This window comes from Saccostrea echinata, unplaced genomic scaffold (genome assembly GCF_033153115.1).
Source record: "Saccostrea echinata isolate AGI-Se365-2 ecotype Australia unplaced genomic scaffold, CSIRO_AGI_Sech_v1 ptg000054l, whole genome shotgun sequence".
NCBI classification, from domain to species: Eukaryota; Metazoa; Mollusca; class Bivalvia; order Ostreida; family Ostreidae; genus Saccostrea; species Saccostrea echinata.
Window position 1 is genome coordinate 11,587,765 of NW_026889803.1, and position 25,185 is coordinate 11,612,949.

The 25,185-nt window shown below is 33.8% G+C and overlaps 1 protein-coding gene across 4 annotated transcripts; it reads left to right on the forward strand.

The window, feature by feature from the left end:
* The first annotated feature begins 3,088 nt into the window (after nucleotides 1–3,088).
* Nucleotides 3,089–23,631, forward strand: LOC133172119 (uncharacterized). Of its 4 annotated transcripts, none has more exons than XM_061306933.1 (3): nucleotides 3,089–3,283; nucleotides 19,692–19,875; nucleotides 22,308–23,631. In XM_061306933.1, the coding sequence occupies exons 1-3, from the start codon at nucleotides 3,195–3,197 to the stop codon at nucleotides 22,749–22,751; spliced, it is 717 nt and encodes a 238-aa protein (XP_061162917.1). In that variant the 5' UTR covers nucleotides 3,089–3,194; the 3' UTR covers nucleotides 22,752–23,631. The 4 variants fall into 4 exon arrangements, with proteins under 4 accessions (XP_061162917.1, XP_061162916.1, XP_061162919.1 ...); XM_061306932.1 differs by lacking the exon at nucleotides 3,089–3,283 and adding an exon at nucleotides 6,336–6,503; XM_061306935.1 differs by lacking the exon at nucleotides 3,089–3,283 and adding an exon at nucleotides 13,784–13,928.
* The last annotated feature ends 1,554 nt before the right edge of the window (nucleotides 23,632–25,185 follow it).

The window sequence follows — 25,185 nt, forward strand, 5'->3', positions numbered from 1 at the left end:
GTAGTCAATTTTGATAACTTATTTTTATATTCAAGGGAAATGTTAACATAATGTGTATTTTATGGGTCATATTAAGTAAACAGTTTCTTGTGAAAATACATAACACCCCATCTGTTTGAGAGTAGAGCATAAAAAAGTATAGCACCCAAGTAGTACACAGAAAATAATTGATTTGCGCTGAACACCACAATTTTTATTTTTATGCTGTATTTTTGGCATTGATGTTCTAGTTAAAAGATTTCTCGAATAAATATGTACCAAAATATTGACCAAATTTGCATCTAGATGATGTGTCTAGGGTTTGTTACTTCCAGTCATATTTCAGTTGCTGCAAGTCATTTCCTGGATCAGCGACCAGGTGAAAACTTCAGGAGTAGGTCAATTTACTGGTTACTACAAGCTCTACCTTAATAGTTTTTGTCCAAGCTGTCATTGATAATGAATGTAGAGATGGATGCTTCAGGTGATATTTTTTCCAGATGTGCAATGAAATGTATGGAGATAATGAACAGTATTCAAGCTCAAAAGTCCAATAAACAATACAAATTTTGGAGCAGAGAAAACACGGACCTCTAAAACATCAGAGGTGGGATCAGGTGCCATGGAAGAGTAAGCATCCCCCGCCGACTGGTCACACCCGCTGTGTGCTCCTGCAACTAAAACAACAAAAATGAAAATTTTTTTATACACTCATTGGACATTCATACGATAAGGCCCCAGGATCATGAAACAGTCTTAGACTTAAGTCAAATTTTCAATTGGTTGTAAAATGTTTATTTATTATTAAATTAATATCTAAAGAAGATGGGTGAACAAGGCGGGCGAAGTGCCTATAGTGCGACAAACATGAAGTGAAAAATAAAATCTCAATTATATAAAAATTTTCTTTGATATTTCATCTAACATTAAAGTATATTTTATGCTAAATCTCTACAATTTACAAAAATCTCACAATGACTGAAATTATTTGCCTACGAAATAGCATACACACACTAAAGAGGACAAAAAGGATCATTTTCTCACACTTTAACAAAATTTTTCGATATGAGTGGGTCTTCGCTCCATTTTTTTGAAAGTTGATCCTAAAAGTTTGCATAAAAATATACATTTTTTGGTTTACAAAAACATGGAGCAAAGACCCACTATACCTTAAAAGTACACTTTTATGACAAAGCATTCACATCTTTCCGAGAAATACTTGAAGTCCATTAAGTCAAGGGTCATATCACAAACATGATTTAAATGCCACTATATGTCAGGAGATGCGTGGCGTAGTGGTTAGAGTGTTAGTCTCAAAACAATATGATACTCCGGATTTTTATTGTTAGGGGGTTCGAATCCCACGAATACCGTTTTATTTTTTTAAATAAAAGAATAATTTTTCCCGAGATCTTTTTTCTCAGAAAAGTTTTGTTGATCATAATTTCATAAATTTCAATAATGAGAACTTCATTTTAAATACTTAATTCACAAATTTAATATGATTTTATTAATATCTGAAGCTATAGGCATTCTGCACGCCTTGTTCACCCATCTTCTTTGCAGAAAACAACACTTTTGTGAAGTAATATTAAAAAATATTTTAATTTTGGTCTGCTTGATTTCTACAACATTTTAGTATAGAATAAAGATTTTGACTTAAGCTTAAGATGTTTCATGATCCTGGTGCCGGACTTTTTTGCAAATTATAAAATTCATTACATTTCTGATGGTAATAAACTTAGATTAACCAGTATTGTATTATAATTAACAAATAACGGCCTATCCGGGATATACATGTAAATCTTCTGTATATCATAACTTCAGTAGTTCTGTTTATCATAACTTCAATAGATAATTGGAATATTTTTAAATCATGCAAGTGGACCATATTGCAGAACTTGTTTAATGGATTATGTGTTTACAGCTCGATGCATTATTTTCTTTATGCTACATACATTCCATCATCGCAAACCACGGCCAAAATGCACGATCCTCTCCCTGGCCGTGGGTAGGAGAGAGCTATATGCGGACTCTGGACCGTGGCTTGAGACGATGCATACATTCATGTATCAGAATTTTGTTGATCTGTCGTTGTTTGTTGTATCCTATTTTTGTGCTCAAATCAAAGACTTCCAGGCTGATGTGCTCAATAAGATTAAACAACAGGTCATTAATCAGATAGGTGGCCTGCTGTAATTAATCGTTATATGAAGGTAACAGGATAGTTTCTAAGGTTAATTAGATTAAGGTGATAATCTGATGATACGATAGTTTCTAAGGTTAATTGGATTACATGATAATCTGATGAATACAACATATGTGCAATACCGTATGTTTGATGTTTCATGTGTTGTTCATGTATTTGTGTATTATGATTCATTTTGATATAATTTTATAGCATATTTAATTAAATGCAAGAAAATCTATAATTACAAAACAATTTGATAAATCACCGCACCAGGACAGTATTGAAGAAGACGCTGAAAATTATTTTTTAAAAAAAGAAGGCATCATTTCATATACATGTATTTATAAACTCTTTTTTTTTTTTTTACTTTTTCGAAAACCTTTTTCTTGAGTTTTTTTTTTACATTTCCCATGAAAAAAGTAAAACACAATGATGTGAGTAGATTTAAATGATGTAGTAAAACCGATGCGGGTCAGATATGCAAAGTATTGTAAACAAATGTTCACTTCGACTAGAACCTTAAATGATGCCTTACAAAAAACAGCTTCATCAATAAATTATGTGATAATAAAGAGTTAAAATCGGATACTGAAGCCTGTCTTCTCAATTAAAGCAATCCTGCACGTGACGAGAGCTATCGATAATAAAGCCGCTTCAATGCCGCTCACTGGAGGGGCGTTTGATTCCCCTGTCGGTGATTATGAAGCCTGCCCCGAATAACACTATCACTAACATGCTCTAAACTTTCTCTGATCGACAGCATCTGTGCGTGTTTTTTATTCCAAGCTTTCTGTGTCCATTTTCTTCACAAAGAAAGTCGCAGTCGCGAAAAAATGTTACAGTAAAGTCGTTTATTTGCGAAAACGAAGTGTGTATATTTCAGTTTCATTGAAGGCATTACTCATCAATATTTGGGATTGACTGTAGACAATTTAAATTGTATATTCAGCTTCAACACGCGTGTGCCACACAAAGGAATTGTGATTTTTTTGTTTCGTGGGTCCTGTTGGGTCGTTCCATCACCATGCCAGAACAAACCATTACTCTGCCAGAACATGCTATCATCACATATTCTTTTAAATTCACAGAAAAACATCCCCTGCCAAGAAAATCGTAAGTGGTTCATTGTGTTTGTATGTCTTTGTTTACATGTGACTTTCGGGGGGCATGAGACGTCTGTGTTAGATGCAAACTGCTTGCCACAGTGCATCATATATATTAGAGTGCGTCAGTTTATGAACAATTTTTTTTCTCATTTTCAAAATTTAAAACGTATAGTTTTCCTCTGTTAGTTGACAGTCACGCGGTCCTGTTTTTAGTGTTTTTTTACTTAAGATCTTTATGTCTTCTCTTATTCAAAAGTCGTTACGGTGGGTGCATATTGTCTCTCCGTCGATGAAGGGAATCATGCTTCTTTTTACCTCATGTACTTATTACAACAGTGTCTAGTGGCACGTAGGTCTTTTATCATAAAACGACGTCTTATTATAGCCTGTTCAGTGTGACCTTGACATTTGACGTTAGATTTTAAAAAAAAATTACGTTTTTTCCTTAGCACATTTTATTATACCTTTGTGAATTTTTTCTATATAGAATCTTGACTAAAAAAACAGTTATTTTTTCTAAACAGCCTCTACCGTGAAATAGTTTTTGTTCTATTTCCCCATTATGAAATGGTAATCGAACTATTTACCGGCAGCACTCGATTTCCCTCGCTTTTTATCTCGGAACTTTTCTGGTTTTATCCGGATCGTGGTGTGACACAAGTAAAGTCTGCTTCAGTATAATGAAGCGACTATTTACTGATTATTTGAACAATAGCAAGTTGATTGTCCCCCTCGACAGCAACTATATCCTTCGGCTGCGGTGTATCAAAAACATACAGTGAGTGTCATGCCCTACATACGACCTTGACCTTTGACTTCCAATTATTAGGTTTTTTTAAATAAAAGGTTGACCTATATGTCAAAATGATCCCTGCTTTACCTTGACCAAGAATTTAAATGAAATATGAAGATAAGTTCAAAAGTCCATTGGAACAATACAAATTTGGAGCAGAGCAAACTCGGACTCCTAAAACTTCAGAGATGGGATAAGGTGCCATGGAGGAGTAAGCATCCCCTGTCGACCGGTCACACCCGCTTTGTGTTCCTTGTCATGCATGATCGGGCAAACGGAAATCAGTGTGAAAATAATGGCCTAACAATTTGTATGGAAATCGTTGGTCAACATTCCACTTAACGATAGATTGTAATTGAATACCGTTTTCTGGGGGCGTTTTCAAAATACTTCAACAGTTCAAGATAAGAGATGCCACCATTTGTGCAAATAAAAAAATATAGCGAAAAAAATTGGATTTACTATTTCTTTGAGAGCTTCAGATTTTCTGTAGATCCGTTCGCTTACTCATTCAGAGTTATGTAATTTTACATTAAATTTTTGCCTCCAACAGATCCAGAAAACGGTAAAAATAGCAGCTTTTATGATGTTTTTATCTTCTTGAATAGTCTTTCAGTTGCGAAAATAGTCCATTCATGCCGCCAAATTAATGAGAAAATTGACACATCTGTCTGATTATAATGGCCGAACATTTCAGGGGATCTCTATTACAGATCTCAAAATTTTAACTTCCGACAATAATTATTGGAAAATTTGTTACAGTAATTACTCAAACAGACGTTTTATAACTTTCTGCATATCCCAAATGTTCAAGTTACAGTGCATCATTTCTTCCAAAAAAATAAGGTGAAGGTAATTATGGGGGAAAAAAAATTTAAAACCTGAACGAAGTCGTTACTATACGATAAAGCATTTAAAATTATTGTGTCCATCAAGGATTAGATGTCAATTGACGAATGAATTTTAAAAACTTAATTTTTTTTACGTAAGTAAAGTCCTTTGACATTTTGTCAACTTATTTGATTTTTGAAAAGATAGGAACTACGTTCACCCTTCAAATTCTGAAGTCAAGGCCATAAAACAGACACTCTTTAGGTTGTCTGTTTTTCACTTAAACGTTTAGATACATTTTTAGATGTTGCCTTTCACCAAAGATATTGAACATTTTATTTTGAGAGCTCAGTAGAGAGCCTGCTGATGGATTAACAATATAAAAGAGTTGATCAAATCTCCCTGGGTTAACAAGCACCATCTGTCGATCTTGTTTATGAATTTACGAGAACTTTCAAAGATTTAATCTCGTCTGAACCTGGATGTATTTTCTGACTCTTAGTCTCGATACTTGAAAAAAATATTTTGAATTTTCCTTTGTAGTGAATCCTGCTTCCGTTTATTAATTTTTGTTTGACAGTTTTCATCAATAACTAATAATTAACCCTGATTTAGTTTTGGACACAATGCACGATCAATTCATTCGTCAATGATTAACCGAAAGAGAAGGATCACGGTTTTCATTCTATAACATGGTTTCAACATTGCTTATAAAATTTTTATGTACAAAAGAAATGTCTCCCTCTCCCAATTTGATCGAAATTTCTCACATCTCTCCAGTATTTCTTGCAATCTGCACTTGCACTGATAATGTCTCAGATATGTGTCGGTATTTTAATGTTCATTTGACTCCGTATTTCGCTTATGAGTGCATTCGGAAATACCGTCACCAAGTTTTTGTGAGCAATAAATGACTGTAATGACAATTATAAATTCCTCAGAAACACTTAATCTGATATCCATTTTCCAGAAAAAAAAAAATAAATTCAATAATGATAAAAAAAAATCCACATTAAAGAGATACCAAGCATTGAAGATTTTATAAAATGTTGACTTCGCTTTCCCTTTTCCGCTCTTTCAGGCTGATATAAAGTGTGACAATGGGTCAACTATAATCTCATTAAGCATTTGGCAACGTAACAAAATTAAAATACAGACATAAAGTCATAAATCATCTTTCAACCATGCATAACTTGACCGTTTATGGAATTTTCATCTGTAAGGTCATGTTGACTCTTTTCAGTTTACTAGTTGTAAAAGTTTATCGTCTGCCACACTTAAATACAATTTTTGATGTGGAGATTATGTCAAAATACGGAAAGTGCCTTTGAGTTTATTTTTGGATTCGTTTATGTCACAGGAAATTGTGTTTTCAGGGTAAACCTGCTTTTTCTATGCTTGACGTCCTCCCGACAAAAACACTATTTTTTCTCGAACACAGTCTTTAGTACTACATTTTGTGATATCGAGATACAATGATGAAATTTTGTTGTGTGTGCAGACATAAAATACAAGAAAATCAAAATTCTGAGCATCCTACAGCGGAGATTTGGAACTATGACTTCAAATTTGACGTTCCAGAATTGTCACCTTCGTTGTCAAGGTAACCTTTCTCTGTTCACACCTGACGTGCTTTTACGTTTTTAGCTTACCTGAGCCGAAGGCTCAAGTGAACTTTTCTGATCGAAATTTGTCCGTTGTCTATCGTCATTGTCATCGTCGATGTAAACTTTTCGCATTTTCATCTTCTCCAGAACCACCGGACAATTTCAACCAAACTTGGCACGAAGTATCCTTGTGTATGGGGGAGTCAAGTTTGTTCAAATGAAGGACCAAGGGGGAGATAATTAAGAAATAGTGAAAATTGGGTGGGGTAATTTAAAAATCTTTTTCTCAAGAACCATTGGACCAGAAAAGATGAAACTTACGTGAAAGCCTTCTAGGGTAATGGAGATTCAAGCTTGTTGAAATCATGATCCCTTGGGATAGGGTAGGACCACTACTGGCGATCAAAGTTTTACAAAGGAAAATTTAAGAATATTTTTTTTTTAAATTCTTCTTCTAAAAACAGTAAAGTCAATATTAGCCATATTTATAAGGATGTATCCTCAGGTAGTGTAGATTCAATTTTGTCCAAATCATGACCCCGGGGGTTGGGTGGGGCTACCGCGGGCCATTAAAGTTTAACAAAGGAATGCATAGGAAAAAATCTTTTAAATTCTTCTTAAAAACAGCAAGGTCATGATTAGTCATATTATGAAGGAAGCATCCTCAAGGAGTGTAAATTCAAATTTGCCCAAATCATGACCCCAGGGGTAGGGTGGGGCCACTATGGGCGATCAAAATTTTTCATAAAATAACATAGAAAAATCTTAAAATTCTTCTTTTCAAGAACAGCAAGGTCATGATTAGTCATATTTATATGGAAACATCCTCTGGTAGTGTAGATTTAGGTTTGTTCAAATCATGAGCCGGGGGGTTGCGCGGGGCTACTACGGGCCATTAAAGTTTTAGGAATACATAGGGAATATCTTTTAAATTCCTCTTTTCAAGAACAGCAAGGTTAGTCATAATAAGATGGAAGCATCCTAAAGGAGTGTAAATTCAAATTTGTCAAAATCATGACCCCGCGGTAGGGTGGGGCCAATCTGGGCGATCAAAGTTTTTCATAGGAATACAGGAAAAATCTTTTAAATTCTTCTTAAGAACAGCAAAGCGATCGTTAGTTATATTTATACCAAAGCATCCTCAGGTAGTGTAGACTCTAATTTGTTTAAATCATGACCCCCTGGGGTAGGATGGGGCCACAATTGTCAATCAAGCTTTAACATAAGAATATATAGGAAAAATTCATATCAAAGTTGTAGGAGGAGTAACATTTTTAAAGAATTTCAAAGAAATTTCTATTTTTAAAAACCATGGCAATACTATTCATTGAAATTGTAACCCAATGAATAGAATTATGTATCTTGATATAGTCTACTTGTGCACAAAGTCATATTGAAATCAGACCGAATCTGTTGGAGGAGTAGAATTTTGAATGGATTTCATAGAAATTTCTATTTTTAATAACATGGTAACACCGTTCTTCGAAATCAATACACAGTATGTATCAGTGTGGTTTACCTGTGTAAAAAAGATTTACTGAAATCAGACCAAAACTAGGAGGAGTAGCATTTTGAAACAAACAGACAGACACACACCTATCGCATAAGCTCTTCGGGTCTTGACCAAAACGAATCAAATATGCGGCGTTGGTGAGTTAATTCCAGACTGCGCTATCTTTGAGATATCACATTAAGTTACATATTAACTTTTTGCAGCTAGGGATGTATATAGATATGGTTTACGCTTATTGAATGATGGACCATTGGAATTTTCTTCATAGCACTTGAAATACAATACCTGGAATTTCTAATACATGTGTGTTCTATAATGTTCTAGCGATATTTTTGTCGTATTGTTACTATTAATCTCATCATGATGGAAGTTGAAAAGTTCTACAGCACTGAGAGCTTACATACACCTTTATACCACAAGTACAAGTACATGTGCAGTGGTTTTCCGGTAACGGTATAATTCTGAAAACTGTGAGTACGTAGATTGCGTGGTTAAACTCGGTACAATTTTTAATATGTAACACATCTCAGATGTACTTGAATTTACAAAAGCGTGACTTTAAAGCCTTGAGTTGTATAAGTTCGTCGTACCAAGCTGGATTTCATGAAATACTCGGAACATTATAAGGAAATTGGAACTTTACTTCCCAACTTGGTGAACATGTACTTCATACTAGAGCTGAGGGCACTCGGTACTCCTACAGCCTTGCGATGTGTGCATTACAGAGTTATCTTTCTTCCTCAACCTAAATTGATGAAATCTTTTTAATATAGTAAACGTATGGTTTTTTTCCCTTCTTAATGCACCTTATATATTAATACTAGTAATCAGAGAAAATCCTGTATCCACATCTAAGCCAGGTTTGTCCGTAAGTCTACTAGTAATAAATCAGTCCAATATTGTCTGAAGAAGGTTCCACACTTTTAAATACAAATAATATCCCTAGAAATCCTACATAGCATAATAAAAATAATATTTTGAACAGTTGGCACAAGAGTAGGGAAAAATCAGACATCAGGTTACATATATCTTCAGCTGGGTCCGCCTCAGATATTGATTCTTAGTTCTAAGACACGCATTTCCTTCAAAATATCATTGGAATCCGTTCACAACTTTTTAAGCTCACCTGAGCTGAAAGCTCAAGTGAGCTTTTCTGATCACCCGTCATTCGGCGTCCATCCGTCCGTCTGTTTTCACATTTTTAACTTCTTCTCAAGAACCACAGGGCAAATTATAATCAAAGTTGGTACAAAGCATTCCTGGGTGAGGGGATTCTAAATTTTCTAAATGAAGGGCCAAGCCTCCTTCCAAAGGGAGATAATCAAGAAAAGGCAAAATAGGGTGGGGTCATGAAGAAATCTTCTTCTCAAAAACCACTGGACCAGGATGGGGCCACAAAAAGGAAACAAAGTTTTAAATGGAAATACATCTAAAAAAAATCTTTAAAAGCCTTCTTCTCAAGAACCACTGGACCAGGAAAGCTGAAACTTAGTTGGAATTATTCGATGGTGTAGATTCTAAATTGATCAAACCATGACCCCCGGGGATAGGGTGGGGCCACAATAGGGGATCACAATAGGGTAATTTAAAAAAAAAACATAGGAAGAATCTTTTAAAATCTTCTCAAGAACCACTGGATAAGGGAACCTGAAACTAATGTGGAAACATTCTAACGTACGGTAAATTCTATTTTTTTTTTCAAATCTTGGCCCCCGGGGGAAGTGTGGGGCCACAATATCAAATAAAATTTTTACATGGAAATACAAAGGAAAAATCTTTAAAAATCTTCTCAAGAACCACTGGACTAGAAAAGCTGAAACTTAAGTGAAAGCTTCCTGAGGTAGATTGCAAATTGTTCAAATCATGGCCCTGGGGGTCGAGTGCGTCCACAGTAGTGATTATAAAGGAAAAGATCTGTAAAAATCTCCTCAAGAGCAATTCCATGATGAATCTAATAAATGTGGAAGCATCCTCTGGTATTGTAAATCCATTTTAGTTCAAATCATAACCCCTGTACATGTATATAGGACTGGGCCACAAAAGGCGATAAAAAATACAGAAGAATACATGTATTTTTGGGAAAAAATATTATATGAAACAGCAGGCCAGTGACTCAGGTGAGCGTTGGGGCCCAAAAGACTCTTGTTTTGAAGATGCAATTGAACTGGGAAAAACCCTCCACACACAGTCATAAAATCTTGGCTCAGTTTCAGTCAGGATGGTGTATTTTTAGAGTAGTGTGTTTTCCTATGTCTGAACGTCTGACTGAATATTATGATTAAAATCGCTGATTTTTGAACTGTCGCATTTCTATGTACATAAAAGATAATCAAAACTGCTTATATTAATAACCAGTTATAATTTTAAATGATCATATTCAATGTGAGACAGACATAGAAAAACACACAATACACTAAATATACAATCCTGAAAATTGAACACATTTTTTACTTTTCAACTAAGTTAGCAGGTCTTTAACCAGAGAAAAACAACTCTTTCTCTGATGACCAGCAGTTGGAGTTACCGCCCTTAGGCTGTAATCGCATTTCTATGTTAATACAAGCAATTCATGCAACAATGAAACTGTTTCACGATTTTATAATAGAATTTTTAAATTCATTTTGCACATAAGTCGATGAGATGTTATCATTACTTTCACTGAACAGAAGAATGCCTGCAATATTCTGAAGTTTAATGCTTCAAAATTATCAATGTCTATACATGTGACAACGTCTATAATGAACCTGTTTCGCGATAATTATATAAATACATACCCAATACATTGTGATAATTATAAAAGTCAACACTCATAGTTCTTGGGTTCGTAGAAATGGAATGGAACCCGTGACTTGAGACGATGAAAGCAATTCAATAGCTTAAATAAAAATTGACATTTTTTTTTTTTGGTTGTAATTTCAAAAAATATATAGCTTAAACCATTTATTTCACAGGTACCAATAGTAGTGTCCTGGAACAATATTCCCTCAATTCGCACTTTGGTGAACCATTTCAAATTCTTACTGACACAATGTTAGACATAGGAAAATTTTAAACGACCAAAGAAAGATCACTGGCAGCTACTTTCATGACCAGTATATAGAGTTACTCCCCTTATACTGTATAACAGAAGGTTTATTTAAGTCATGAATTACAAACTAAATTATGATATGATTTCAAATGTTTTAAATATATTTATCAAACCTCAGATAATTTGTTCCTATTAAGTAAATAACCAAGATTCGCTTCTTTTTTTTTTTTTTTTAAAAAAAAGTGAAAAACTTGAATTTTAAAGTTTGCATCGTTTGCTTTTAAAGATCGTAACTGTTACGCTTAAAACACCATATGTACATTTTTGCAATTATTTTGATTGTTCCCATTGCTAAAGCGTCTTCCTCGTGACCCTGAAATCAACTGTTAGTAGATAAAAACATATTTCGGTCATATTTCATCGAAAACCGTGACAAATTTTACAGACATGGGAGGTCTTTATCAGAGATTCACACATCTGTATGTATGTGATAAAGCCCTATTCTACAGAAAAAAGGAGAAAGTTTTGAAGAAAAAGGGATTACATGAAAATAGATCTGATTGCCTTGAAAACTAAACAAGCCGAGCATATCAGATTATAAATGTAATACAGTGGCAAACACACTTGTAAAATATTTATTCAGCAAAAACTTTCATCGTTTAAAAGCATTTAATTTAACACAAAAAAAACCCCACGAAAACCTTTTGATAAAGTTCATAACCCTTCTAATTATGATGGTTTGTTTACCAGGCAACATCTGCCTTCCACCGGAACCTATTTTGTTCTTAATGGAGTCCTGCTTGGTTTTACTCATTAAAGCTGGACTTTCAGAGGTTCCTCGCATGAAGCGTCTGACTTTATACATCAATATATCGGTGACTTTATCAACCCGAGAACATGAAATGAGATATGGATCACCCAGAGTCAATAAGATTTTAATATTTGTGAGCTTTTTTATCCGTCGAAAAACACCATTAACCTCGATCTGAAGTGTTGACGTTTGGTGTAATTTGTTAACCCCTCTCCTCTGTCAAAGCCATCCCTCTCTCTCTCTCTCTCTCTCTCTCTCGACTCTTTTAAATTACTATGCAAGTTTTAGTATATGTAGAATTTCCACCTGTGTTTATGCTTTCTTCTGCAAATCTAGTTTTGAAGGATTCAAGTGGAGATCCCCACCGTCCGAAACTAAAAACACTCTATGTGATCTTCACTGATTTTCTGCTGTTGAATGATAAAACGTAAATACAAACAGGGACACCCTTGTGGCAAAAACCGTGACTTAATTAAGTCTACCTGGATGTTATATTCAGTAATGGTTTTTCAGTAACCTTTCAGGGTGCAAAACAACAACTAATGGACATGGAAATTCCAAATTGTTATAATTATAAGCGTCGAATAATGGTACATGCTTGATGAAGAATGTCGGTTAATGTTTGTTAGAGTTCAGATGCGGTGTGTGTTCCTGGAAAACAATGTAGAAAATTAGATATCAAATCAGAGATAATGGATAATGAAAGTAAACACAGTTCGTAATGAAATTAATGTTTGAAATAGGATAAGTTCACGATAAAGTATTAGAGGGATAAAAGAAGGACGGTTAGATTATATAATTATGATATCAACAACCGTCAACGTTGTGATTTCGCTGATAAAGTAAATCACTTATGTAACTAGTTAATATCCCTTTCATACAAACGATTGTCAAATAAACAATAACATTTAGAGAACGCAATCATCCACCCAAAACGAACTTACACCACCCCCTCCCCTCTCCTCGGCACACGACGCAAAGTTTTCATTTTACCGATTTCAGCATTAAGTCTTTTAGAAGATTTCCCCCCATTTACACAGAGTTCATCTTTGGAAAGTCCCCCCAAAATTTACGGACCACTTTCTGTATAATGCTGCAGAGTAAACCGCAGCAAAAATTAACCTAATGAATGTCGATTTCTAAATCACTAAAGCCTTTCATGTTCTGTTGAACAGGTGTTTATCTCTGAAATTCTTAGAAACACCTCCTAATCAACACTTATGCAAGTCATTTTTTTTTATCTCGTTAAAACGATATATTTATCGAGTAGATAATTTGGCAATTGTTTCGCAATCCCCAAATTCGTTTTCTTTAATCGATTAAGCATTTTGCATTTTATGTAAAAGTTATCCAACGGGACAGGTTAATTGGACGACATGTATTTGTCTTGCAGATTAACAGCTTTCTCTGATTAGAATACTTTGTCCGTCTATCTCTATCTCTTGCACACAGACATCTCTTTCACTGTCCATTACGTTTTTGTTGAAAAGTCGAGCAAAACCCACACATTTTTCTGATTAAACAATTCATAGAAACAATGTGCAATACTCACAATATGACTAATGCAATTGTGGTATTTTTGGTCAAAGGATGGATGTATCAAAACTATTAAAAACAAAGAAACTAGAAGCATAGGGAATAGGGAAATCTTGCCCTTTTTGGACGGTGTTTTCTATGTGTGTAATGCTTTCCTTTAATTTCTTCCACTCCAAGTGCTATTCAAGAAGCACGTTGATAAACAAATATTACGTGTGTACATTTCTGTGTCAATTTGAAGTTCATGTACCTGATAATGTTTAAACCTCGTCGTCCCAGACCTTATGCACGTCTTGATTGACAATCACCCGCGAAAACTCTCCGATTCCGTTCGTGACGTACGCCTCGAGTTCTCTCTCTCCTCCCACCGTGCACTGCTTCAGCACATTCTTATACATATGGACACATATATTTTAACAACTCATTTTAGTTCTGAACGTTGCTCGGTTAATACTGTAACATCTTTTAATCATGGGGAAACTTAAAATGATTGCCGACCCAAAACTTTATTTTATTGAAACCGGAGTATTAAGGTAAGTTGCATAACTTTGAACACCTTTTCTTCCAGGGATTTAAACCACTTGGTTTTAACTAGACAAGTTTTTAATGAATGAGAAAAATCGAGAGAAGCATACCTTGCTTAAAGTGAAATGCACGACATCTTAATTACCATATTCTGCATTTCTCTAAACCAATTTTCAAATTTTTCGAACCAATAATATCGAAAAAATTAAACGTTCATAAAAAGAAAAAGAAGGAAAGAAATCTGTGTATAAATTTTAGTAATGCACAGTTAAAATGAACGCAGGTTTTCACTGGATTAAGCAAATTACCTTTATTTTGATTAATCATTTCACTAAAACCGGAATAATTTGCACTTTTCGTCAAGACTTTCATCGCGTGGATTTTTGGGAAAACTCTTTACTTTCAGTCATGTATTTCACAGTTTATTTTTAACTTTAGAAAAATATATCGTATTTAGAATGTGTTAATTAATTCAGTCGCCATGTTTAAATTCTGAATTACCAAGTTTTAAATTTCGACAGGGGAATAAGTTCTAATTTTCAATTTTTAACAGATTTTCATTGCATATCTGATTTGCTTACAGAAGGGAAAAAAGTCTTGAAAAACTTGCAAGTACATTGATTGATTTGATACACGACTAACATTTTGAAGAAATTAACAAAGGAATTTAACTGGTTTTGCATTTATTAATAATGGTCAAGAAATCTTGCTCTTATTTATTTATTTATTTATTTACTTTTGGAAGCATAAAACTCATTTATTAAGGATCTCTTACCACATCCTACATTTTACACGTTAAATCGAATAATTTCAATTTTGAGCCACTCAGCAGAAAAACTGCGTTGAATACATTTACCCAGGAACATTATCACACGTGTCTACAATAAAACTTAAGTATCCTCGTTTGACATGAGAAGTGTCGTGTCAGCTGTCATTTGAGTACTGTGTAAAAAAAAAAAAAAAGAGTTCCATACGGCTGAAGAGCAGTCCATTTTTACACGTGATGTCTATTTACGAGGCTAGAATTATTGAGAAATTTCTGTAGAATCTTGGAAAATTCTTGGAATTTTAGAAACCAATGCCCTCGCAACACTATCTAACTGATCCATTCGACAGTATATTACTCTGCTTATTCGTGGTCCGTAGTTAAAAAAAAAAAAGGCTTTTGCAATCAATCAATCAGATTAATAGGGAAAAGGATATTTTTTTTCATCAAGTGGATTTGCTGACTTTTTTATTGGTCCGTATTTGTGATTGTTAGATGGAGTACTCTAACCTTTTCTGAAAGCAATTTTAAACACGTGAAGTCAAATTTGAGTAACCCGGTCATGTTTCAAGTTTTTGATATGTAGAGGAAAGAAGACGGCGGTGTAATCTGTTGTTTATTCCTGCCTTGGTACCTTGTTGAACAACGTAATGTCCAGACTGAAGGCTAATGTGCCACTTTCTCTGATAATTGTTTAAGATAAAACAATATGTCAACTCCTCGTGTGTACAAGGGCTTTATTTTGTAAACTAACCGATTTTGTCAATTATTACTAGTATGTTTAGATAACTTATACCAGTAGTAAACAAGTTTTGTTATCAAGTCCAGTACTTCAAAGCTCTATAACATCCGACATCTTTATTATGTTGTAAATTTTGAATAACTGGGTGGAATATAAATACAAAATTTACAACAAGATTACATGTATTTATCTCCAATAAGTAAATTCAAAATTTCAATAAATTATAGTTCTCTTTCAGTCTAACATCTCCAAAAATTGTGACTGCATTTAAGTACGGGTGACTCTCGGTATGACCAATTCTCGTGGCGAAACGTCCTTGTTTTGTTTCCATAATTACAGAAATTATTATTACTCCAATCTACACGCATTATCCTGCATGATTAACGTCATGATTGTTAATATGGTCAATGATTTGTCGTGCTGGATCAAAATTAGCAATGAATATTATAAAATAGCACTTTGTTCATTTTGCTTCAACGCATGGAAGGGTATTCTTATTCAAATGATCTTATTCTACAGTTGGTAAGGTAATGTAAGATTAGTTTCATTTAACTAATGCGAAGACAATTTTAAAACGAGAATATGTAATTAACGAGAATATGTAATTGAAGACGTCTTTTCAATTCAGAATGATTTTTATTATCACAACAATAAAAAAACCCGGATTTGACTATGCTGAGATTGGTCCTGTGGGTGTGAGTTGCATGTAAGTGAATACCGTGTGATGCTGACAAACATATTTATCCCCAATCACATGCATTTTAGACTAATAATTTTCACTCTATATATTATACATATGTGTGTGTGTGTGTGTGTGTGTGGACATATTCAGCATGTATGAGCCTATATAGAATTTTAAAACGAGAGGCATTTAAACCCTTACAGTGTTCCGTATTTCCGATTTCACAACCATGTACTTCCGCGATCACCAAGCCCGTATATTACAACACAATAACTACGGTTTTGATAAGGAGAAAATATGCTACAGATGTGTAATTGAGACCCGTCAATAGGCGTGTGTATCAATTCTGAGTTGCCGGTATTAAGTTTTTTCCTATTGTACTGTTGGTTACCACTTCATCCGTCTGTGTCCAGTTTTCCCTTACCCGTTTTTCTAGACTTTTAAGGAGAGTGTAATGGTTGAATAAGTAAGTATACAGCGACATCTTTATAGATTCTTATGTATAAATAAGTAAATACCTACATGCTTTTATTCTATTTTTAGCGCTTCTTCACTGTGCTCTTTCTACCATTCTGTGCAATCTTCCGTCCCTGTGAATGCAAATTGTTAAATAAACATATACACATGTCACAACGTTTACATGTGATTCTCTAATCCTTTTAATGACAAAATTAAGTCGAGATTCTGTTGGAGACAGATACTGAAATATTGTAGCAATTTTAAACTGAAGCTAGCAATGATTAAACATGAACAGCTCTTTCAGTCTCCATACATATGATTCTATGCATGTTCATTACATAGGGCACGGCAATACTACGAGGTCCACTTAGACACAGGTTCTATGATTTCCGTCTTAAAATGGGAATTAGTCAAGTTGTTCGTTTAAAAACGAAAAGTAGAGAAAGAACCAAAGAATGTGTAAGGATGTACATTCTGTTGATATTGAGAAAGATTTCGATTTAAATCTTCCGGGAATGCTTGGGTTATAGTTGAAATCTTAATATCTGATCAAGGGCATACATGTATGATGTTATGAGAGACTTGTGTTTCAGTTGAAATCTCGATATCTGATGAAGAAATGCGATACAAGGTTAAAGTTGAAATCTCGTTCAATTGATTAAGAGTGTGATTTTGTGTTGTCTGCAGTTTTATTGCTTGTTCCCTTCTTGTAATGGAATTTTTAAACGTTATCATTTGCAAGAGAGCGACATAGATAATAGAGACTGTTTCAGCTACCGTCCTCGGTTGTTTATGATCCAACCTTCTCACAATAATTATGCAGAGATAGAGTTCTGTTAAATAATTTAAACCTTTAAAATAAATAATCCTGTCATTTCTTTTTATCCACCAAAATCAAATTAATATATTTCTCCCCGGCGATTGACCTTCAGTGTGTTTTTTTTCAGCATGTCAAGGTCACATTCGCAGCATCTTCCTGCTTTGTTCTTGCAAAAACATAAGAAATGAATTGTTGACAGGAGCAATTACCATGTCAAATTGGCTTGTTTTTGCCAAATTTAAAAGCATCACTAGAAAAAAGAATGTTTTCCTCATTTTCCACAGGTTTTTTTTTTTTTTTTTTTTTTTTATATTTTTTTATATTTTTTTATATTTTTTACACTATGGAAGTGCGAATTGTTTAAGACGGCTCAATGCTAAATTGTACGGAATTTCAAAAGCCTATTAAGAGCTAGTTAAGGGCCTGTCCTTGAGTGCACATAAGTCGATGTCCTGTGTGAGCGTCCATGATCACAAAAAATACCTCTGGTCACATGCTAAGCATGGTCATATTCTCTATGTAGTAAGATAGAAAAAAAAAGATTGTGGACACAATGAGAATTGCAATAATCTTTATAAATTCCAAATTTCGTAAGTACACGTGTAGAGAGTTATACAATAATTGTTACAGTCAAGCAATTTGTAATAATTGTCTTTAAAAGCATTTTCTAGTAAATTGTAATGATGTTAATAGCGTATGCACACGATGTTAGAACAAAACCCATCATTTATCACAGTGTATCTGAACGAGAAATCTGCTAAACTTTACTCAAGATCTTTCAGCAATGCAATGCCAAATGATTAAACTTTTTTTTATTATCAAAACGAATTTTAAGCGTCATTGAAACGTTTTATACATGACGAATGCTGAGAGTGTCAGAGTGTTTCTAAAATATTAAAAAAATATGCTGATGTGGAGAGGAAAAAAATAACATCGCTGAGTGAAAAAAGTGCACAAAACAGCAGGAAACTTTCCCCCATTGCTACTGCTAGTTTGATATGAAGAAGATATTTATTTTATGGCAGGGCTGGTTGGGAAGTCACTAGAGTTCATACTTTTTTACCACACTTATTATGTTAATACCTATTTGCAGCCCGTAAGCGGATATTTGTCAATGCTCTTTTATGTTCATCTTCCTGACGTAAATCAACTTCGGCCGCGGGTCAGTTACGCGGCGATTTGTAAAAGCTTCGGACACGCCACTGCAGGAGACCAATAGTCTGTATGCTCCAATTAAAACGACAACATTGATAAACAAATAAAAATGGATTGATGACTTGGAATTTCGTTATCTTTTAGTTCCTGTATTTGCTCTCTGGATTGATAAGAATGTATTGAAGACAAGGAAATTTAAAAATAGCTTTTGTGAAGTTCACACTTAGGTATTAAGTCTGTAGGTAATATACATGTATCTTATCTTTTTGTTTATTATGCCAAGATCTTTCTGGTGTGGGTTGTCACAGCTAGTTAAAGATATAGAAAGAAACATCACTTTCTTAGTTTAAACACGAATAGAAAGTAAATGACATCTGAACTCTTCTACATCTATTGTACACTTTTATTACAACGGAAAGACAAACCTGGCGTTTTTTCTTAACCTTGAGTTGACCATCACGTTTCTTTTGACCACGTTTTTGTTTCAGTTTGAAAAATGGGAAAATCATAAAACCACATAAATAATGCTAAAGTAAATATACAGAAATGTGTTTTGTGACCTCCACCACGACACATCATAAAGAAGTATTTATTCATATTGTTTTTTGGCATTAGTAAGGTGATATTAATCACCGAATTAACGGACAAATAGCTGTTTTACCTGCTCTTAACAAGGGTCATTCTCTGAGGTGAAGATATGTCTGCTCGTTTATCAATCAGAATACAAATTTAATATTGTAATAAAAAATGAATTTTCAAAGGACTCAAAGTTTTAAAAAAAATTGGACACTAATTTGAAAGTAAACATATGAAACCAAAAAGGTTAATTTAAATCTAGGGTCTTAAAAGTTCAAAAAGACATTCAGTAAAGATTTCTAGAGAGATCGGGAGCATTTTTTCGTGTGACTGACCTATCCATTTAAATATACCAAAATGATTTGAAACCGAAAGGTACTAAGTTAATTTCTAGTAGACCAAAAAAAAAAAAATCTAAAGATAAGTAATTGAGGATCAAGAATTTTTTAACAGTCTAGCGTTTCCACGATACTAGTATATCAATAAGTTATTACCGATGTATTCATTCATTACGTGATTGGACCAGACATGATTGTAATTTAATATCTCGAATTTTTTTTTGTCTTTTCAGACTAACAATGGCGACGGGTCCCCCTAACTACAAAATTATTTTATGTGGCGAGTACGGTGTGGGGAAAAGCTCCATCTTCAGGCGGTTTATGAATGATACATTCACACTGGAAACCGGCAAAAAATCAACAATAGGACTGGACCAAAGTTCTAGGGGCTTTAACATTAGTGGAACAGATGTCAAGGTAAACTGCGTGATTTAATACGTACAAATGTGCTATCAAAATCTGGCATGCCTGCAGATCTGTAAAGAATGTGGACGGATTTCAATCTTGCTGCCTTTAAAATCCAGCACCCGTAAACATTTACTCAGTCAGCTCGATCCTACTCTATGAAAAAAAAAAATACATCAACTAGAGTTGGCTCTTTAGTAGGCTTAATTTATACATGTTTATTAGGAAAGGAAAAAAATGCGACAGACCAGGGAACCCGGGCCCCCTGAATCTCCAGTCGGGTGCTCTTCAAACTGAGACCTGGATTCGAACATGGTCTGGTCTTGTCCGTCGCAATTTTCTCTTTCCCTGTAACACATGTATCTGTTTGCTAAATCATTTTTTGGGGGGTGAATGTTAGAACGACCATATTCCCTAGATCAAAGTCAGATTAAAAAACTTTAAATCCCATTTCAACCTATTAAATAAAAACACATGTTTAGGAATATTGCATGAGGTGTCGTTTTTCATGAGGATATCCGAGGTTCGAGGCAGTGATATCGTGTTGCATCTGTAAACAAATATGCCACTATCCGGAAAATGGAATTTCCTCCTCCATTCTCTCTTGTTTCAGGAAAGAAATGCAATGCAAAATCTTTTTGTGTTCATACATTCGTGATCTTTTAAGGAAGTTATAACAAACACAGCATCCTCTTTTTATATAGTGCGAAACGGCTTTAAACGGGGTATTATTACAGGTACATGTAGGACGTGGGTTTCCTATTTAGTACATGTATCTTTGTGACGTCAATAAAGTGATCTGTGTTATTGTTCATTGTAAATTTTATTGCAGCTTCTGGTTACTTGATCGATTTTTGACGCAAGATTTCTAAAATTTAAGAGTAAATGTGTTAAATGAATTTGCATATCAAAAACATAAAAAACGTCTATAAGAAAACGTGTATTAAATAAGGACTCACAATCGTTGTGTCTAAGAAAAAAGATGAACGCTTTTTTCCCTCTGTATTATCTGTTAGAATCAAATTTACTTGGAGCAACTTAGGATTAATAGAGATAGAATCTTGTATCTTTGTTAAGATTTGGGAACTCAATTAGAAGTTTTTGATTTGGGAACTCAAGTCTTCCTCACATCACCAAAGAATGGAGGTCAGGTCAAAGATGTTTTTTTTTTTTTTTTTTTTTTTTTTTTACAAATGTCAAGAACCTTAATTACGTTATCTAGTGATGGAATAACTGACATACTTTAGTAGCTGATGTTCAAGGTCAATTTAATTCAAGTACATTTCTGATGCTTTAGTTGAGGTGTTTTTGAAAAGCAAATTTAAATAAAATGAACTTTTTTGGTCTCCGTTTTTGTTTTGTTTTTTTTTTGTTTGGGTGTTTGATTTTTATTTTTTTATTTACATGTATTTATTTATTTATGTTTTGCCTTGCGACGAAAAAGTACTTTGCAAAATGCACCTATATGTGAACGATTACAGTATTCTTTCAATTAAGAATGGAAATTTGAAATGTTATTAATATAGAAAAAAATAAAGTAGAATATTATCATTAAAAAAGTTTATATACCGTGTGGTTTATGCAGTAGTGTTAATTGGTCAATGACCGCTTCATCTTGATATACAAAGTGAAAACATTCTATTTAAACCGAAACAGAGGCTCCATTGATATTTGGTAATCAACCTTATGAAATACTTTCTAAAGGATTTTGATTGAGTTCCATGTTCATATCCAAAGATTTTGTATACTCTTGTGTTCATGATCTGGAAAAATAAAATCAGTCTCGCAGTAATTTAACGTTTAAGATATATCAGAATGCTTTGCAAAATTCATGTACATTGTACTTTATTTATAAAGATTAAATCACCCATGATATAGATATGTAGAGACTAACATATTAAAACATTATTCGACAGATGTCAATACACACTTTTGAATGTGTTTGAAATGAGTTTAAAAAAGAAGGTATTTTGAGGATTGGAAAGGGTGAAAAGAAAATTAATTAAGTAATTTGTATTCCTAATGCTTTGCTTTCAAGAAAAAAAGGGAAACAGATGCAATGCCAAGTTCCACCATATGGTTTCCGTGAAGAAAAAATGAAGATTGGCATGCTTAAGATAAATATAGACTTACTGACCAGTAAATACAACCACAGTTCCTGACAAGTTATTTATTGGGATATGCCAATTGTATTTTTTACTAATTTTCTCTCAAAAAAGAAATATTTCAGATGTGTCCAGTTGAGATTGATCTACAAACATCTGTCGTGTCTGACAGATTAAAAAAAAAATTTGCCCCCCCCCCAAAAAAAAAAAAAAAATCAATGTTATTCAAAATATGTTTGTAAAATCAAATATATATGTTATGACATAATATTCATTACATTTACTTTAAATTGGCATGGAGGTGGTTTTTGAAGAGAAATTCATCTTTATCATTTTCAGTTAACTCTGTGGGACACGGGTGGAATGGAAAGAATGAGTTTCATTGGTTCCAGCTATTATCGAGGTGCGCACGCAGCCTTATTGTGTTATAGTATTAAAAACAAAGACACCTTCACAATTCTCTCACAATATATCTTGGACATAGTCATGAATGCCGAAGGAGCCAAAATTTTCCTCTGCGGCAACATGGCGGACTGTGATGGCGAGGACCAAGTGACTGACGCTGATATTGAAAACTTCGAACGCGAGTGTGGTGACGTTTTATCCGGAATGTACAAAATATCTTGTAAAGACAACTCGGGGGTGTTCGATATGTTCAAGGACATGGCCAGAGTTCTTCATCAGGAGGCTTTGGGGAAAATGACCTTAAGACGAGAGTTGAATGTGATCCGCCCCGGGGAATCGCCGGAAAATGAGGAATCACAAAAGAAAAAGTGTTGTTGAATAATTGTTTGATACATGTTCATGTAAAATCAATGTAACTTTAAGTTGATCAGTCATATATGTGTACATTACTTTGGAAGGTAATATTGTTTTGTTTTGTGAAAATCGAATTTTTACATGGATTGAAAACGTTTATTTGTTTCAAATTTTCAATGCATGTGTAGGTGTCCTTAGTTGTGCAACTATTGATGTATTTATCCTGTACCTGATTATTCCTGCATACTTATATCATTTACATGATATATATCTGCCACAAAGTGAAGTACCTGTTTACATCATTTCCATTTTGTCATGATTTGCATGTTTTCATAAATTTCTTGCAAATTAAGCACAGATCAGCATCTATAATTGTATTAAAGCTGATATTACATCTTACTGAACATTAGGTTTAAGTATAACCCTATAATAATAGCTTCTGACAGTTATATGAACTTGCACCGGATATATTTCGGTAAATCGTACATGTATATTGAAATTAAGGAGATGCTGTAGGAATTGTTTTATATTTTTGTTTGAATTTTAAATGTTTTCATGCACTAAAGGTTCTACCTTGAATAACAGATTTTCATATAAAAATCTACATACATAATGTATTATTATTATTATATATATCTATTATATTTCAAACTGTTCTTTACCATAACTTTCACTTTTAAAATGAAAGTGCCTTTTATTTTGTTTTTATAACTTATAATATACTCATGCATTTTTATGTCTTCCTCTCTCCAGTATTATTTGTAAACAAGTGTTATAATTATTTTCATAAGTCTAAGTAACACTCTATTGATGTATATTTACAGTGGATATATCCTTGGATATACCTGTTGTTGTAAAATATTGTTCTGAAGTGGGTAAATAAATAGATCGGAAAGACACTGATGCATGGGTTTTGCTTCGATTGATACCGTATAAACACAGGTCGCAATAGGTGCTGGCACGAAGATGATCCATCACTGCTCAGTGACCATAAGTGCCAAGAACAGATCTTAATTTGCGGCCTTCAACAGTTTTTGCCCCCACCCCCTCCCCAATTATAAAAGAGGGTATAATACAAACAAACCACCAAACAACATTTGCTTATAAAATAATTGCTTGTTTGAAGTACACGTGCATTGATCGACTTTTACAATTACTGAAGAAAATACTTGCGTATCAAATTGATTATTGACCAACAATTTCGTTGAAGAACACTGAATTGACAACTCGAACCAGGTATATCAGGAAATCAATCCATATTCAGATCATCTTTTTAAAGAGTTCAAAAACCCAAAATCTGAAGGTGTACGTACGAACTCTCAATCGAGCAAGACCAAAACTGTAGCTGCAAATCTAACTGTAAACTGTATATGTATAAATATATTTTTAAAAAGGGCTTTGAGGAGCATAAATTCAGTTATTTACTTTCTTTTTTTGAATGTTAAAGAGGCATGGTGTCTCCAATCCTTTTCCAACCGAAATGCCCTTAACTTTCTGTATCTAATTCAACACCACGTTTCTTGTGCCTTTTCACCCTTCAGCTAATACAATTTCTCGCCGAAAAAAGAAGAACCAAACAGCAATATACTCATGATCATAAACCACAAACAGCTTCTCAAAAATGTTAGCTCCACATCAAGCCATTTAACCATTGTAGCTTTCGAATTAAACCCGCTTTCCAAGCCTATTTATAAATCGTATCGTCATAATATACGATGGGTAGTTAGAGCGATATTTATATAGGACTGTCCGTCTCAAGAATTAAATAAGAAGTTTAAAAGCATCAATTGGAAATGAAGTGGGTTGGTACATGATCAAACTTTTAGGCTTCACAGGATCAATTTGATCACTCCACCAATCCACGTTTCCCAGTGAAGTTTTTAGAAACTAGTTACTTATTGCTTAATTGAAATCAGAAAAGGCACCTACATGTATATATTTTATTAAAATCAGATAGAGACGTAAGAGGTGCAGCATTGTAATTGGTTGTTTCAGATAAAAAAAAACAAATAGACGGACTCTTAAACAAGCAGATACATTAAAAAATTTTGAGCTTTTCTCTTGAGTGACTGTTAAACATTGTTCATTTAAATCAGTGAGCAATGCGCAGAGGTAGTGACCAAGGTAACCCTTTCATTAAATTCATGAACCGATTAGAGAATTTTGTATGTTGGTTTTTGCCATCTGTGTATCTAGTTCTATTGAAGTCGGATCAAAACTGTTAAAAGTAATAGAACTATTTTGAATGAATTTGAACACAATTTTTGAGAGAAATCTCTATCGTTAGAAATCATGGCAAAACAATAACAAAATCATAAACAGAATTATGTGTTTTGGTGAAGACGTGTTGTGGGCCAAGTTTGATTGAAATCGGACGAAAATTGTAGCAGGAATAGTATTTTGAAAGAATTCCATTAAATCTTTTTGAGAACTTTGTCAACCATTAATTGAAATCAAA

Bases quoted from the DNA above. Each gene is read 5' to 3' on its own strand.
- LOC133172119 (XM_061306932.1), top strand. From the start codon at position 6,376: ATGATGAAATTTTGTTGTGTGTGCAGACATAAAATACAAGAAAATCAA. The intron at 6,504-19,691 runs GTAACCTTTCTC...TTGTCTTTTCAG, and splicing joins TTGTCACCTTCGTTGTCAAG to ACTAACAATGGCGACGGGTC. The intron at 19,876-22,307 runs GTAAACTGCGTG...TATCATTTTCAG, and splicing joins TTAGTGGAACAGATGTCAAG to TTAACTCTGTGGGACACGGG.